The following is a 12,565-nucleotide window of genomic DNA, read 5'->3' on the forward strand; positions in this document are numbered from 1 at the left end:
TATACGCTGCCCTCCCCCAATCCTTGTACATACGCTGCCCTCCCCAATCCATGTATATATGCTGCCCCCAATCCATGTATATATGTATGCTGCCCTCCCCCAATCCTTGTATATATGCTGCCCTCCCCCAATCCTTGCATATATGCTGCCCCCAATCCATGTATTGCCCTCCCCCAATCCATGTATATACGCTGCCCTCCCGCAATCCTTGTATATATGCCTGCCTCCCCCATTCCATGTATATATGCTGCCCTCCCCCAACCCATGTATATATGCTGCCCTCCCCCAATTCATGCATATACGCTGCCCTCCCCCAATCCTTGTACATACGCTGCCCTCCCCCAATCCTTGTACATACGCTGCCCTCCCCCAATCCATGTACATATGCTGCCCTCCCCCAATCCATGTACATATGCTGCCCTCCCCCAACCCTTGTATATATGCTGCCCTCCCCCAATCCATGTATATACGCTGCCCTCCCCCAATCCATGTACATATGCTGCCCTCCCCCAATCCTTGTACATGCGCTGCCCTCCCCCAATCCATGTACATATGCTGCCCTCCCCCAACTCTTGTATATATGCTGCCCTCCCCCAATTCATGTATATGCGCTGCCCTCCCCCAATCCTTGTACATACGCTGCCCTCCCCCAATCCTTGTACATACGCTGCCCTCCCCCAATCCATGTACATACGCTGCCCTCCCCCAATCCTTGTATATACTCTGCCCTCCCCCAATCCTTGTATATATGCTGCCCTCCCCCAATCCTTGGATATATGCTGCCCTCCCCCAATTCATGTATATATGCTGCCCTCCCCCAATCCATGTATATACGCTGCCCTCCCCCAATCCATGTATATATGCTGCCCTCCCCCAATCCATGTACATATGCTGCCCTCCCCCAATCCTTGTATATACTCTGCCCTCCCCCAATTCATGTATATATGCTGCCCTCCCCCAATTCATGTATATACGCTGCCCTCCCCAATCCATGTATATACGCTGCCCTCCCCCAATCCTTGTACATATGCTGCCCTCCCCCAATCCATGTACATATGCTGCCCTCCCCCAATCCTTGTATATACTCTGCCCTCCCCCAATTCATGTATATATGCTGCCCTCCCCCAATTCATGTATATACGCTGCCCTCCCCCAATCCATGTATATACACTGCCCTCCCCCAATCCATGTATATATGCTGCCCTCCCCCAATCCATGTACATATGCTGCCCTCCCCCAATCCTTGTATATACTCTGCCCTCCCCCAATTCATGTATATATGCTGCCCTCCCCCAATTCATGTATATACGCTGCCCTCCCCCAATCCATGTATATACACTGCCCTCCCCCAATCCATGTATATATGCTGCCCTCCCCCAACCCTTGTATATATGCTGCCCTCCCCCAACCCTTGTATATATGCTGCCCTCCCCCAATTCATGCATATACGCTGCCCTCCCCCAATCCTTGTACATATGCTGCCCTCCCCCAATCCATGTACATATGCTGCCCTCCCCCAATCCATGTACATATGCTGCCCTCCCCCAATCCTTGTATATACACTGCCCTCCCCCAATCCATGTATATATGCTGCCCTCCCCCAACCCTTGTATATATGCTGCCCTCCCCCAATTCATGTATATACGCTGCCCTCCCCCCAATCCTTGTACATACGCTGCCCTCCCCCAATCCATGTACATATGCTGCCCTCCCCAATCCATGTATATACGCTGCCCTCCCCCAATCCTTGTACATGCGCTGCCCTCCCCCAATCCATGTACATATGCTGCCCTCCCCCAATCCTTGTATATACACTGCCCTCCCCCAATCCATGTATATACACTGTCCTCCCCCAATCTGTGTATATATGCTGCCCTCCCCCAATCCTTGCATATATGTTGCCCCAATCCATGTATTGCCCTCCCCCATTCCATGTATATATGCTGCCCTCCCCCAACCCATGTATATATGCTGCGCTCCCCCAACCCTTGTATATATGCTGCCCTCCCCCAATTCATGCATATACGCTGCCCTCCCCCAATCCTTGTACATATGCTGCCCTCCCCCAATCCTTGTACATATGCTGCCCTCCCCCAATCCATGTACATATGCTGCCCTCCCCCAATCCATGTATATACGCTGCCCTCCCCCAATCCTTGTACATATGCTGCCCTCCCCCAATCCATGTACATATGCTGCCCTCCCCCAATCCTTGTATATACACTGCCCTCCCCAATCCATGTATATATGCTGCCCTCCCCCAACCCTTGTATATATGCTGCCCTCCCCCAATTCATGTATATACGCTGCCCTCCCCTCAATCCTTGTACATACGCTGCCCTCCCCCAATCCATGTACATATGCTGCCCTCCCCCAATCCATGTATATATGCTGCCTTCCCCCAATCCATGTATATACGCTGCCCTCCCCCAATCCTTGTATATATGCTGCCCTCCCCCAATCCATGTACATATGCTGCCCTCCCCCAATTCATGTATATACGCTGCCCTCCCCCCAATCCTTGTACATACGCTGCCCTCCCCCAATCCATGTACATATGCTGCCCTCCCCCAATCCATGTACATATGCTGCCTTCCCCCAATCCATGTATATATGCTGCCCTCCCCCAATCCTTGTATATACACTGCCCTCCCCCAATCCATGTATATACGCTGCCCTCCCCCATTCCATGTACATATGCTGCCCTCCCCCAACCCTTGTATATATGCTGCCCTCCCCCAATCCATGTACATACGCTGCCCTCCCCCAATCCTTGTATATATGCTGCCCTCCCCCAATCCTTGCATATATGCTGCCCCCAATCCATGTATTGCCCTCCCCCAATCCATGTATATACGCTGCCCTCCCGCAATCCTTGTATATATGCCTGCCTCCCCCATTCCATGTATATATGCTGCCCTCCCCCAACCCATGTATATATGCTGCCCTCCCCCAATTCATGCATATACGCTGCCCTCCCCCAATCCTTGTACATACGCTGCCCTCCCCCAATCCTTGTACATACGCTGCCCTCCCCCAATCCATGTACATATGCTGCCCTCCCCCAATCCATGTACATATGCTGCCCTCCCCCAATCCATGTATATATGCTGCCCTCCCCCAATCCATGTATATACGCTGCCCTCCCCCAATCCATGTACATATGCTGCCCTCCCCCAATCCTTGTACATGCGCTGCCCTCCCCCAATCCATGTACATATGCTGCCCTCCCCCAATTCATGTATATGCGCTGCCCTCCCCCAATCCTTGTACATACGCTGCCCTCCCCCAATCCTTGTACATACGCTGCCCTCCCCCAATCCATGTACATACGCTGCCCTCCCCCAATCCTTGTATATACTCTGCCCTCCCCCAATCCTTGTATATATGCTGCCCTCCCCCAATCCTTGGATATATGCTGCCCTCCCCCAATCCATGTATATACGCTGCCCTCCCCCAATCCATGTATATATGCTGCCCTCCCCCAATCCATGTACATATGCTGCCCTCCCCCAATCCTTGTATATACTCTGCCCTCCCCCAATTCATGTATATGTGCTGCCCTCCCCCAATTCATGTATATATGCTGCCCTCCCCCAATCCATGTATATACGCTGCCCTCCCCCAATTCATGTATATACGCTGCCCTCCCCCAATTCATGTATATATGCTGCCCTCCCCCAATCCATGTATATATGCTGCCCTCCCCCAATCCATGTATATATGCTGCCCCCAATCCATGTATATATGTATGCTGCCCTCCCCCAATCCTTGTATATATGCTGCCCTCCCCCAATCCTTGCATATATGCTGCCCCCAATCCATGTATTGCCCTCCCCCAATCCATGTATATACGCTGCCCTCCCGCAATCCTTGTATATATGCCTGCCTCCCCCATTCCATGTATATATGCTGCCCTCCCCCATTCCATGTATATATGCTGCCCTCCCCCAACTCATGTATATACGCTGCCCTCCCCCCAATCCTTGTACATACGCTGCCCTCCCCCAATCCATGTACATATGCTGCCCTCCCCAATCCATGTATATACGCTGCCCTCCCCCAATCCTTGTACATGCGCTGCCCTCCCCCAATCCATGTACATATGCTGCCCTCCCCCAATCCTTGTATATACACTGCCCTCCCCCAATCCATGTATATACACTGTCCTCCCCCAATCTGTGTATATATGCTGCCCTCCCCCAATCCTTGCATATATGTTGCCCCAATCCATGTATTGCCCTCCCCCATTCCATGTATATATGCTGCCCTCCCCCAACCCATGTATATATGCTGCGCTCCCCCAACCCTTGTATATATGCTGCCCTCCCCCAATTCATGCATATACGCTGCCCTCCCCCAATCCTTGTACATATGCTGCCCTCCCCCAATCCTTGTACATATGCTGCCCTCCCCCAATCCATGTACATATGCTGCCCTCCCCCAATCCATGTATATACGCTGCCCTCCCCCAATCCTTGTACATATGCTGCCCTCCCCCAATCCATGTACATATGCTGCCCTCCCCCAATCCTTGTATATACACTGCCCTCCCCAATCCATGTATATATGCTGCCCTCCCCCAACCCTTGTATATATGCTGCCCTCCCCCAATCCATGTACATATGCTGCCCTCCCCCAATTCATGTATATACGCTGCCCTCCCCCCAATCCTTGTACATACGCTGCCCTCCCCCAATCCATGTACATATGCTGCCCTCCCCCAATCCATGTATATATGCTGCCTTCCCCCAATCCATGTATATACGCTGCCCTCCCCCAATCCTTGTATATATGCTGCCCTCCCCCAATCCATGTACATATGCTGCCCTCCCCCAATTCATGTATATACGCTGCCCTCCCCCCAATCCTTGTACATACGCTGCCCTCCCCCAATCCATGTACATATGCTGCCCTCCCCCAATCCATGTACATATGCTGCCTTCCCCCAATCCATGTATATATGCTGCCCTCCCCCAATCCTTGTATATACACTGCCCTCCCCCAATCCATGTATATACGCTGCCCTCCCCCATTCCATGTACATATGCTGCCCTCCCCCAACCCTTGTATATATGCTGCCCTCCCCCAATCCATGTACATACGCTGCCCTCCCCCAATCCTTGTATATATGCTGCCCTCCCCCAATCCTTGCATATATGCTGCCCCCAATCCATGTATTGCCCTCCCCCAATCCATGTATATACGCTGCCCTCCCGCAATCCTTGTATATATGCCTGCCTCCCCCATTCCATGTATATATGCTGCCCTCCCCCAACCCATGTATATATGCTGCCCTCCCCCAATTCATGCATATACGCTGCCCTCCCCCAATCCTTGTACATACGCTGCCCTCCCCCAATCCATGTACATATGCTGCCCTCCCCCAATCCATGTATATACACTGCCCTCCCCCAATCCATGTACATATGCTGCCCTCCCCCAATCCATGTACATATGCTGCCCTCCCCCAATCCATGTACATATGCTGCCCTCCCCCAATCCATGTATATATGCTGCCCTCCCCCAATCCATGTATATACGCTGCCCTCCCCCAATCCATGTACATATGCTGCCCTCCCCCAATCCTTGTACATGCGCTGCCCTCCCCCAATCCATGTACATATGCTGCCCTCCCCCAACCCTTGTATATATGCTGCCCTCCCCCAATTCATGTATATGCGCTGCCCTCCCCCAATCCTTGTACATACGCTGCCCTCCCCCAATCCTTGTACATACGCTGCCCTCCCCCAATCCATGTACATACGCTGCCCTCCCCCAATCCTTGTATATACTCTGCCCTCCCCCAATCCTTGTATATATGCTGCCCTCCCCCAATCCTTGGATATATGCTGCCCTCCCCCAATTCATGTATATATGCTGCCCTCCCCCAATCCATGTATATACGCTGCCCTCCCCCAATCCATGTATATATGCTGCCCTCCCCCAATCCATGTACATATGCTGCCCTCCCCCAATCCTTGTATATACTCTGCCCTCCCCCAATTCATGTATATATGCTGCCCTCCCCCAATTCATGTATATATGCTGCCCTCCCCCAATCCATGTATATACGCTGCCCTCCCCCAATTCATGTATATACGCTGCCCTCCCCCAATTCATGTATATATGCTGCCCTCCCCCAATCCATGTATATATGCTGCCCTCCCCCAATCCATGTATATATGCTGCCCCCAATCCATGTATATATGTATGCTGCCCTCCCCCAATCCTTGTATATATGCTGCCCTCCCCCAATCCTTGCATATATGCTGCCCCCAATCCATGTATTGCCCTCCCCAATCCATGTATATACGCTGCCCTCCCGCAATCCTTGTATATATGCCTGCCTCCCCCATTCCATGTATATATGCTGCCCTCCCCCATTCCATGTATATATGCTGCCCTCCCCCAACCCATGTATATATGCTGCCCTCCCCCAATCCTTGCATATATGCTGCCCCCAATCCATGTATTGCCCTCCCCCAATCCATGTATATACGCTGCCCTCCCGCAATCCTTGTATATATGCCTGCCTCCCCCATTCCATGTATATATGCTGCCCTCCCCCATTCCATGTATATATGCTGCCCTCCCCCAACCCATGTATATATGCTGCCCTCCCCCAATCCATGTATATATGCTGCCCCCAATCCATGTATATATGTATGCTGCCCTCCCCCAATCCTTGTATATATGCTGCCCTCCCCCAATCCTTGCATATATGCTGCCCCCAATCCATGTATTGCCCTCCCCCAATCCATGTATATACGCTGCCCTCCCGCAATCCTTGTATATATGCCTGCCTCCCCCATTCCATGTATATATGCTGCCCTCCCCCATTCCATGTATATATGCTGCCCTCCCCCATTCCATGTATATATGCTGCCCTCCCCCATTCCATGTATATACGCTGCCCTCCCCCAATCCTTGTACATATGCTGCCCTCCCCCAATCCTTGTACATACGCTGCCCTCCCCCAATCCATGTACATACGCTGCCCTCCCCCAATCCATGTATATACGCTGCCCTCCCCCAATCCTTGTACATATGCTGCCCTCCCCCAATCCTTGTATATACACTGCCCTCCCCCAACCCTTGTATATATGCTGCCCTCCCCCAATTCATGTATATGCGCTGCCCTCCCCCCAATCCTTGTACATACGCTGCCCTCCCCCAATCCATGTACATACGCTGCCCTCCCCCAATCCATGTACATATGCTGCCCTCCCCCAATCCTTGTATATACACTGCCCTCCCCCAATCCATGTATATATGCTGCCCTCCCCAATCCATGTATATATGCTGCCCTCCCCCAACCCTTGTATATATGCTGCCCTCCCCCAATCCTTGTAGATACGCTGCCCTCCCCCAATCCATGTACATATGCTGCCCTCCCCCAATCCATGTATATATGCTGCCCTCCCCCAATCCATGTATATACGCTGCCCTCCCCCAATCCTTGTACATATGCTGCCCTCCCCCAATCCTTGTATATACGCTGCCCTCCCCCCAATCCTTGTACATACGCTGCCCTCCCCCAATCCATGTATATATGCTGCCCCCAATCCATGTATATATGTATGCTGCCCTCCCCCAATCCTTGTATATATGCTGCCCTCCCCCAATCCTTGCATATATGCTGCCCCCAATCCATGTATTGCCCTCCCCCAATCCATGTATATACGCTGCCCTCCCGCAATCCTTGTATATATGCCTGCCTCCCCCGTTCCATGTATATATGCTGCCCTCCCCCAACCCATGTATATATGCTGCCCTCCCCCAATTCATGCATATACGCTGCCCTCCCCCAATCCTTGTACATACGCTGCCCTCCCCCAATCCTTGTACATACGCTGCCCTCCCCCAATCCATGTACATATGCTGCCCTCCCCCAATCCTTGGATATATGCTGCCCTCCCCCAATTCATGTATATATGCTGCCCTTCCCCAATCCATGTATATACGCTGCCCTCCCCCAATCCATGTATATACGCTGCCCTCCCCCAATCTATGTACATATGCTGCCCTCCCCCAATCCTTGTATATACTCTGCCCTCCCCCAATCCTTGTATATACTCTGCCCTCCCCCAATCCTTGTATATATGCTGCCCTCCCCCAATCCATGTACATATGCTGCCCTCCCCCATCCTTGTACATATGCTGCCCTCCCCCAACCCTTGTATATATGCTGCCCTCCCCCAATCCATGTACATATGCTGCCCTCCCCCAATCTATGTACATATGCTGCCCTCCCCCAATCCTTGTATATACTCTGCCCTCCCCCAATCCTTGTATATACTCTGCCCTCCCCCAATCCTTGTATATATGCTGCCCTCCCCCAATCCATGTACATATGCTGCCCTCCCCCATCCTTGTACATATGCTGCCCTCCCCCAACCCTTGTATATATGCTGCCCTCCCCCAATCCATGTATATACGCTGCCCTCCCCCAATCCATGTACATATGCTGCCCTCCCCCAATCCTTGTACATGCGCTGCCCTCCCCCAATCCATGTACATATGCTGCCCTCCCCCAACCCTTGTATATACGCTGCCCTCCCCCAATCCTTGTACATACGCTGCCCTCCCCCAATCCATGTACATATGCTGCCCTCCCCCAACCCTTGTATATACGCTGCCCTCCCCCAACCCTTGTATATACGCTGCCCTCCCCCAATCCTTGTACATACGCTGCCCTCCCCCAATCCATGTACATACGCTGCCCTCCCCCAATCCTTGTATATACTCTGCCCTCCCCCAATCCTTGTACATATGCTGCACTCCCCCAATCCTTGGATATATGCTGCCCTCCCCCAATTCATGTATATATGCTGCCCTCCCCCAATCTATGTACATATGCTGCCCTCCCCCAATCCTTGTATATATGCTGCCCTCCCCCAATCCATGTATATATGTATGCTGCCCTCCCCCAATCCATGTATATATGCTCCCCCACTCCCCAAATCCTGCTGGCACCGCTGTTCATTGCATTTTTTAAAAAAAAACATAATAAACACTCGTGCGGCGCACGGTCCTGGCAAATTTGTGCGCTGCAATAAAGTTCAGCTAGATGTGCGTCCGAAAACGCACATCTAGGGGCTGGTGTCGGCGGCCTCAAGGTACTCACCCGCCGGGTGCGGTCCAGGAGCGCTAGTGCTGCGGCGAGGGCGCGTGTGCCCACCGGGAGGGCACGTGTGCCATAGGTTCGCCAGCACTGTTATAGACTATAAATCGGATATATCCAGTTAGGTTCTCATTTCTACGTTTGGTGAATAATTTTGTTGAACTGGCTGTGTGAATGAATAAGTAATATGTAGACACTGAACACAGCTATGCTAAACTTATGTTCAAATATGGCAGATTTTTTTTGTGGATTTTTATTGTGAATCCGGCAGCAAAAATCTGCAATAAAGTACAAATGATGTGGATCTGGCTTCATATTTTTTGTAACAAAATCTGAACTGGATTTTTTTTTCTGCTGCGTCTAAACATCAATTGCCAACCCTTTGTTTTCTGTTATGCTGGATTTTGTTAAATGAATCCGTATACACATTGGGAATTTGTAAAACTTTTCATTATACCAAGAATAACCTTTATTTTCCAAAAATGCATTACCCCTTAAAGTGCTATCACATATAATTGTTCATGTAATGTGTTTTGCAGGACATTGAAGTTGAAAAACAATCACATTTCCGTATTGTAAATGTGAAGACGGCTGCGCCTACTGTCACTGTAAGCATGCTTCATTTCACCAAGAGATTCTTGTTTAAGTGGTTGTCACATAAGACATTTACCACCTAATAAATGTCTGATTGCTGTGGGGCCCCACCGCAGGGACCCCCACCCTGCCACCATCTTTAATGTCACTGATGAATACTCATTAAAGGGCGCATGGATCAGACTTTTTTTCTCCTATTTTGTAGATTGCTGATAAATGTTTTTTTCTAAAATCCCCTTAAATCTGAATTATTATGTATACATAATTTAAAACTAAGCTCACAAACTTTTAACACTGTTTTCAACAACTTTAAAAACTGAAATTAAACTTTTGTGTTGATCTTTTCCAGCTTTTGGTCTTGGGTCAAGCTGCAAAGGTTCTGGATGAGGTTGACTGGCTCATTACTAAACTCAAGACTCAGCTTGGTTCAGAGAAGACACCTGGTAAATAGAGAGCAACAAACTAATGTGTGTAGGGGCACCGTGACTGTTCTCCAAAAGAAGACCAGGGTGGAAATCCAACATGTATAAGTGGATACGCAACATAATGTGATATGGAGCCCAGACGGCACCAGATGTACTATAGCATGCTACAGCTATTACTGGAGTTCTTTGCAGTGATGCTTTCCATCAGATATATTCTCATTTTGTAAAACAAAATCTCAATTCTTCAGGATGAGATGATATATTCGTAGTAAGTGTATGTTTGGGCCTTTTCAATCTGCAGGCGGTAGTTTAGAGCTTGGGTCAGCTACCTGATGCACTCCAACACTTGTGAATCTATAACCCTGTGCTGTGCAACAGCTGGAGTGCCCCGGGTTAGGAATTACACTGAGGATGTGTTACCAGGTGGACGAAGATCTCACTTTGTAGAACTTATAGGGTGATCAATAATACAATATTGTTCTATTTTGGCAGTTGATGGCGGCACCCAAGATACTAATCCCAGAGAACCGGTTGAAAAGGCAATCATTCTTCAGCTGGGGACATTACTAACCGCATGTCATGAGCTGGTCCAGACAGCACTACCAGCGGGAAGTTGCATGGACACTTTGCTAAAAGAACTTACAAAAATGTACACAGTCCTAACTGCTGTAGTGAAATATGTAAGTAATTCGATAAATCTAAATATTAAGATTAAAGTGATTTTCCTCTATTGTAAGTGATGAGATATTAAGATATGCTGTAACTTACTGATCCATGGGGTCCGCCTGCAGGTGACTGTGTCTACTTTAAAAATGAAGGGGCCATAGCTCTACACTTGGAAGAGGCACGTTGCTGATACCAGCACAATAGGTAGCTGAAAGTACCACTGTAGCAGGAATGCCAAAGAGATCTCTATCCCAGAGGTTCCCCCCCTCCCCACCCATCATAATTTTATATCAAATGCTATTCCATGACATTAAATGGTGGGAATACCCTGCTTATCATTAGTACTCACCAGAATTACAAATTTGATTGTAACAAGGAAAGTAGTTCTAAGGGAGTGCAGTTTGGTTGTACCTCAACCCTGGAGGTAAATTTGATACTTGATTGATTGGTGGGTATAGAAAGTTTTGCTTCTGGTTCAATGTTAATTCTCAATTTCTGAACATTTAACAGTTTATCTAAAAAAAAAAAAAATGTTGAGAAGTCCAGGCATCCTCTTTCATGAATCTGTTTGTATCCAGTATTTGCAGGTTTGCACAAGTCATGCAGGAAAGATTCCAACCCGTTTGGAGAAGTTGGTAGGTTTATATCAACTTGTTCACTTATTCATCACCTAATTCTGAGTTAAGTTGCTATTTTTCTGTCTAAACGTTCTCTCATCTGCAGGTTAAGCTGTCCGGCTCTCACCTTACACCGCAGTGTTATGCGTTCATTACGTATGCACAGGTATGTCTGTGTCATGAACTAGGTCCTAATGAACACTCTCAGTACACTTCTTTCTCTAATTCTGTCTTACCAAGCAGATATTACAGCTTATTATACTGTGCGACATAGGGGCAGCATACTGCACCAAAGGTTCATACACATTGTGCATCCAGGCTGCTGTTTATGTATCTACACATAGTAGCCTGTCCGTCACTGCAGAGAGGGATTGGGATAGTCAGGGGCAGCAATTTCCTCATAGACTGTAGGGGGATTTATTTAGACAGGCGTTTTGTGCGCCAGTCTTGGACAAAAAGCCTGCTGGTGTAAAAAGTGGCAAATTCATGAAGAGGTGCATTGTTGATCAGCCTGTGCACCAGAAATTGGAATAATGTGCAGCCGGCACAGATTTTGAATATAGATAATGGCATATATGTATATATATATATATATATCTGACATATATTATAGTAAACTTGTTCCACATCAGTCACCTATGCCTGGTTTGCTCAGTCCAGCTACACTTTATTGAGAATTCTACAACTTTTTGATGGCAAAAATGTCTATAGCAGGAATGATGATTTCTTTCAGCTCATTAGTGGCTAAACAACATTCTGTGCCATTTTTACTACTAGAATTAGAGCTGTAGTTTTCATGTTCTGTGCTTACATATCCCGATACTTATGCTGCACCACATATTCCATAGAGCCGTACAAAGACTGAACTGACTATTATCACTCCCTACTACCAATAAAAAGCAACATCCATTCTTGCTATCTCGTAGACATGCCATGCATCACTTTTCCATGCTTATCTTGCTTTTGAAATATTCACTTCCTGACAGAAGTTATGTCGCTTATCAATGTTATGTAAATGAAAGCTTATAACCGGACGTTAAATTCATCCATTGTTTTTATAAATTACTCTTTTGAAAGCTGAAACCCTCCCAAATTTGGTTTAGGTTAAGAAAATAAATTGGCCTCAATGCTGAAAT

General features: G+C 48.7%; 1 protein-coding gene across 1 annotated transcript in view; it reads left to right on the forward strand.

Annotated features, from left to right (window-relative positions):
• FANCI (FA complementation group I) overlaps nucleotides 1–12,565 on the forward strand; it is a 112,408-nt gene that overhangs the window by 93,784 nt on the left and 6,059 nt on the right. The window contains exons 30-34 of the mRNA XM_073653252.1: nucleotides 9,667–9,735; nucleotides 10,071–10,164; nucleotides 10,639–10,826; nucleotides 11,391–11,447; nucleotides 11,536–11,595. Of these exons, the coding sequence (XP_073509353.1) occupies nucleotides 9,667–9,735; nucleotides 10,071–10,164; nucleotides 10,639–10,826; nucleotides 11,391–11,447; nucleotides 11,536–11,595 (468 nt within the window). The remainder of the gene's footprint in view (nucleotides 1–9,666; nucleotides 9,736–10,070; nucleotides 10,165–10,638; nucleotides 10,827–11,390; nucleotides 11,448–11,535; nucleotides 11,596–12,565) is intronic.

This window comes from Phyllobates terribilis, unplaced genomic scaffold (genome assembly GCF_046119375.1).
Source record: "Phyllobates terribilis strain yellow unplaced genomic scaffold, ASM4611937v1 Scaffold_11__3_contigs__length_659146591, whole genome shotgun sequence".
Lineage (NCBI taxonomy): Eukaryota > Metazoa > Chordata > Amphibia > Anura > Dendrobatidae > Phyllobates > Phyllobates terribilis.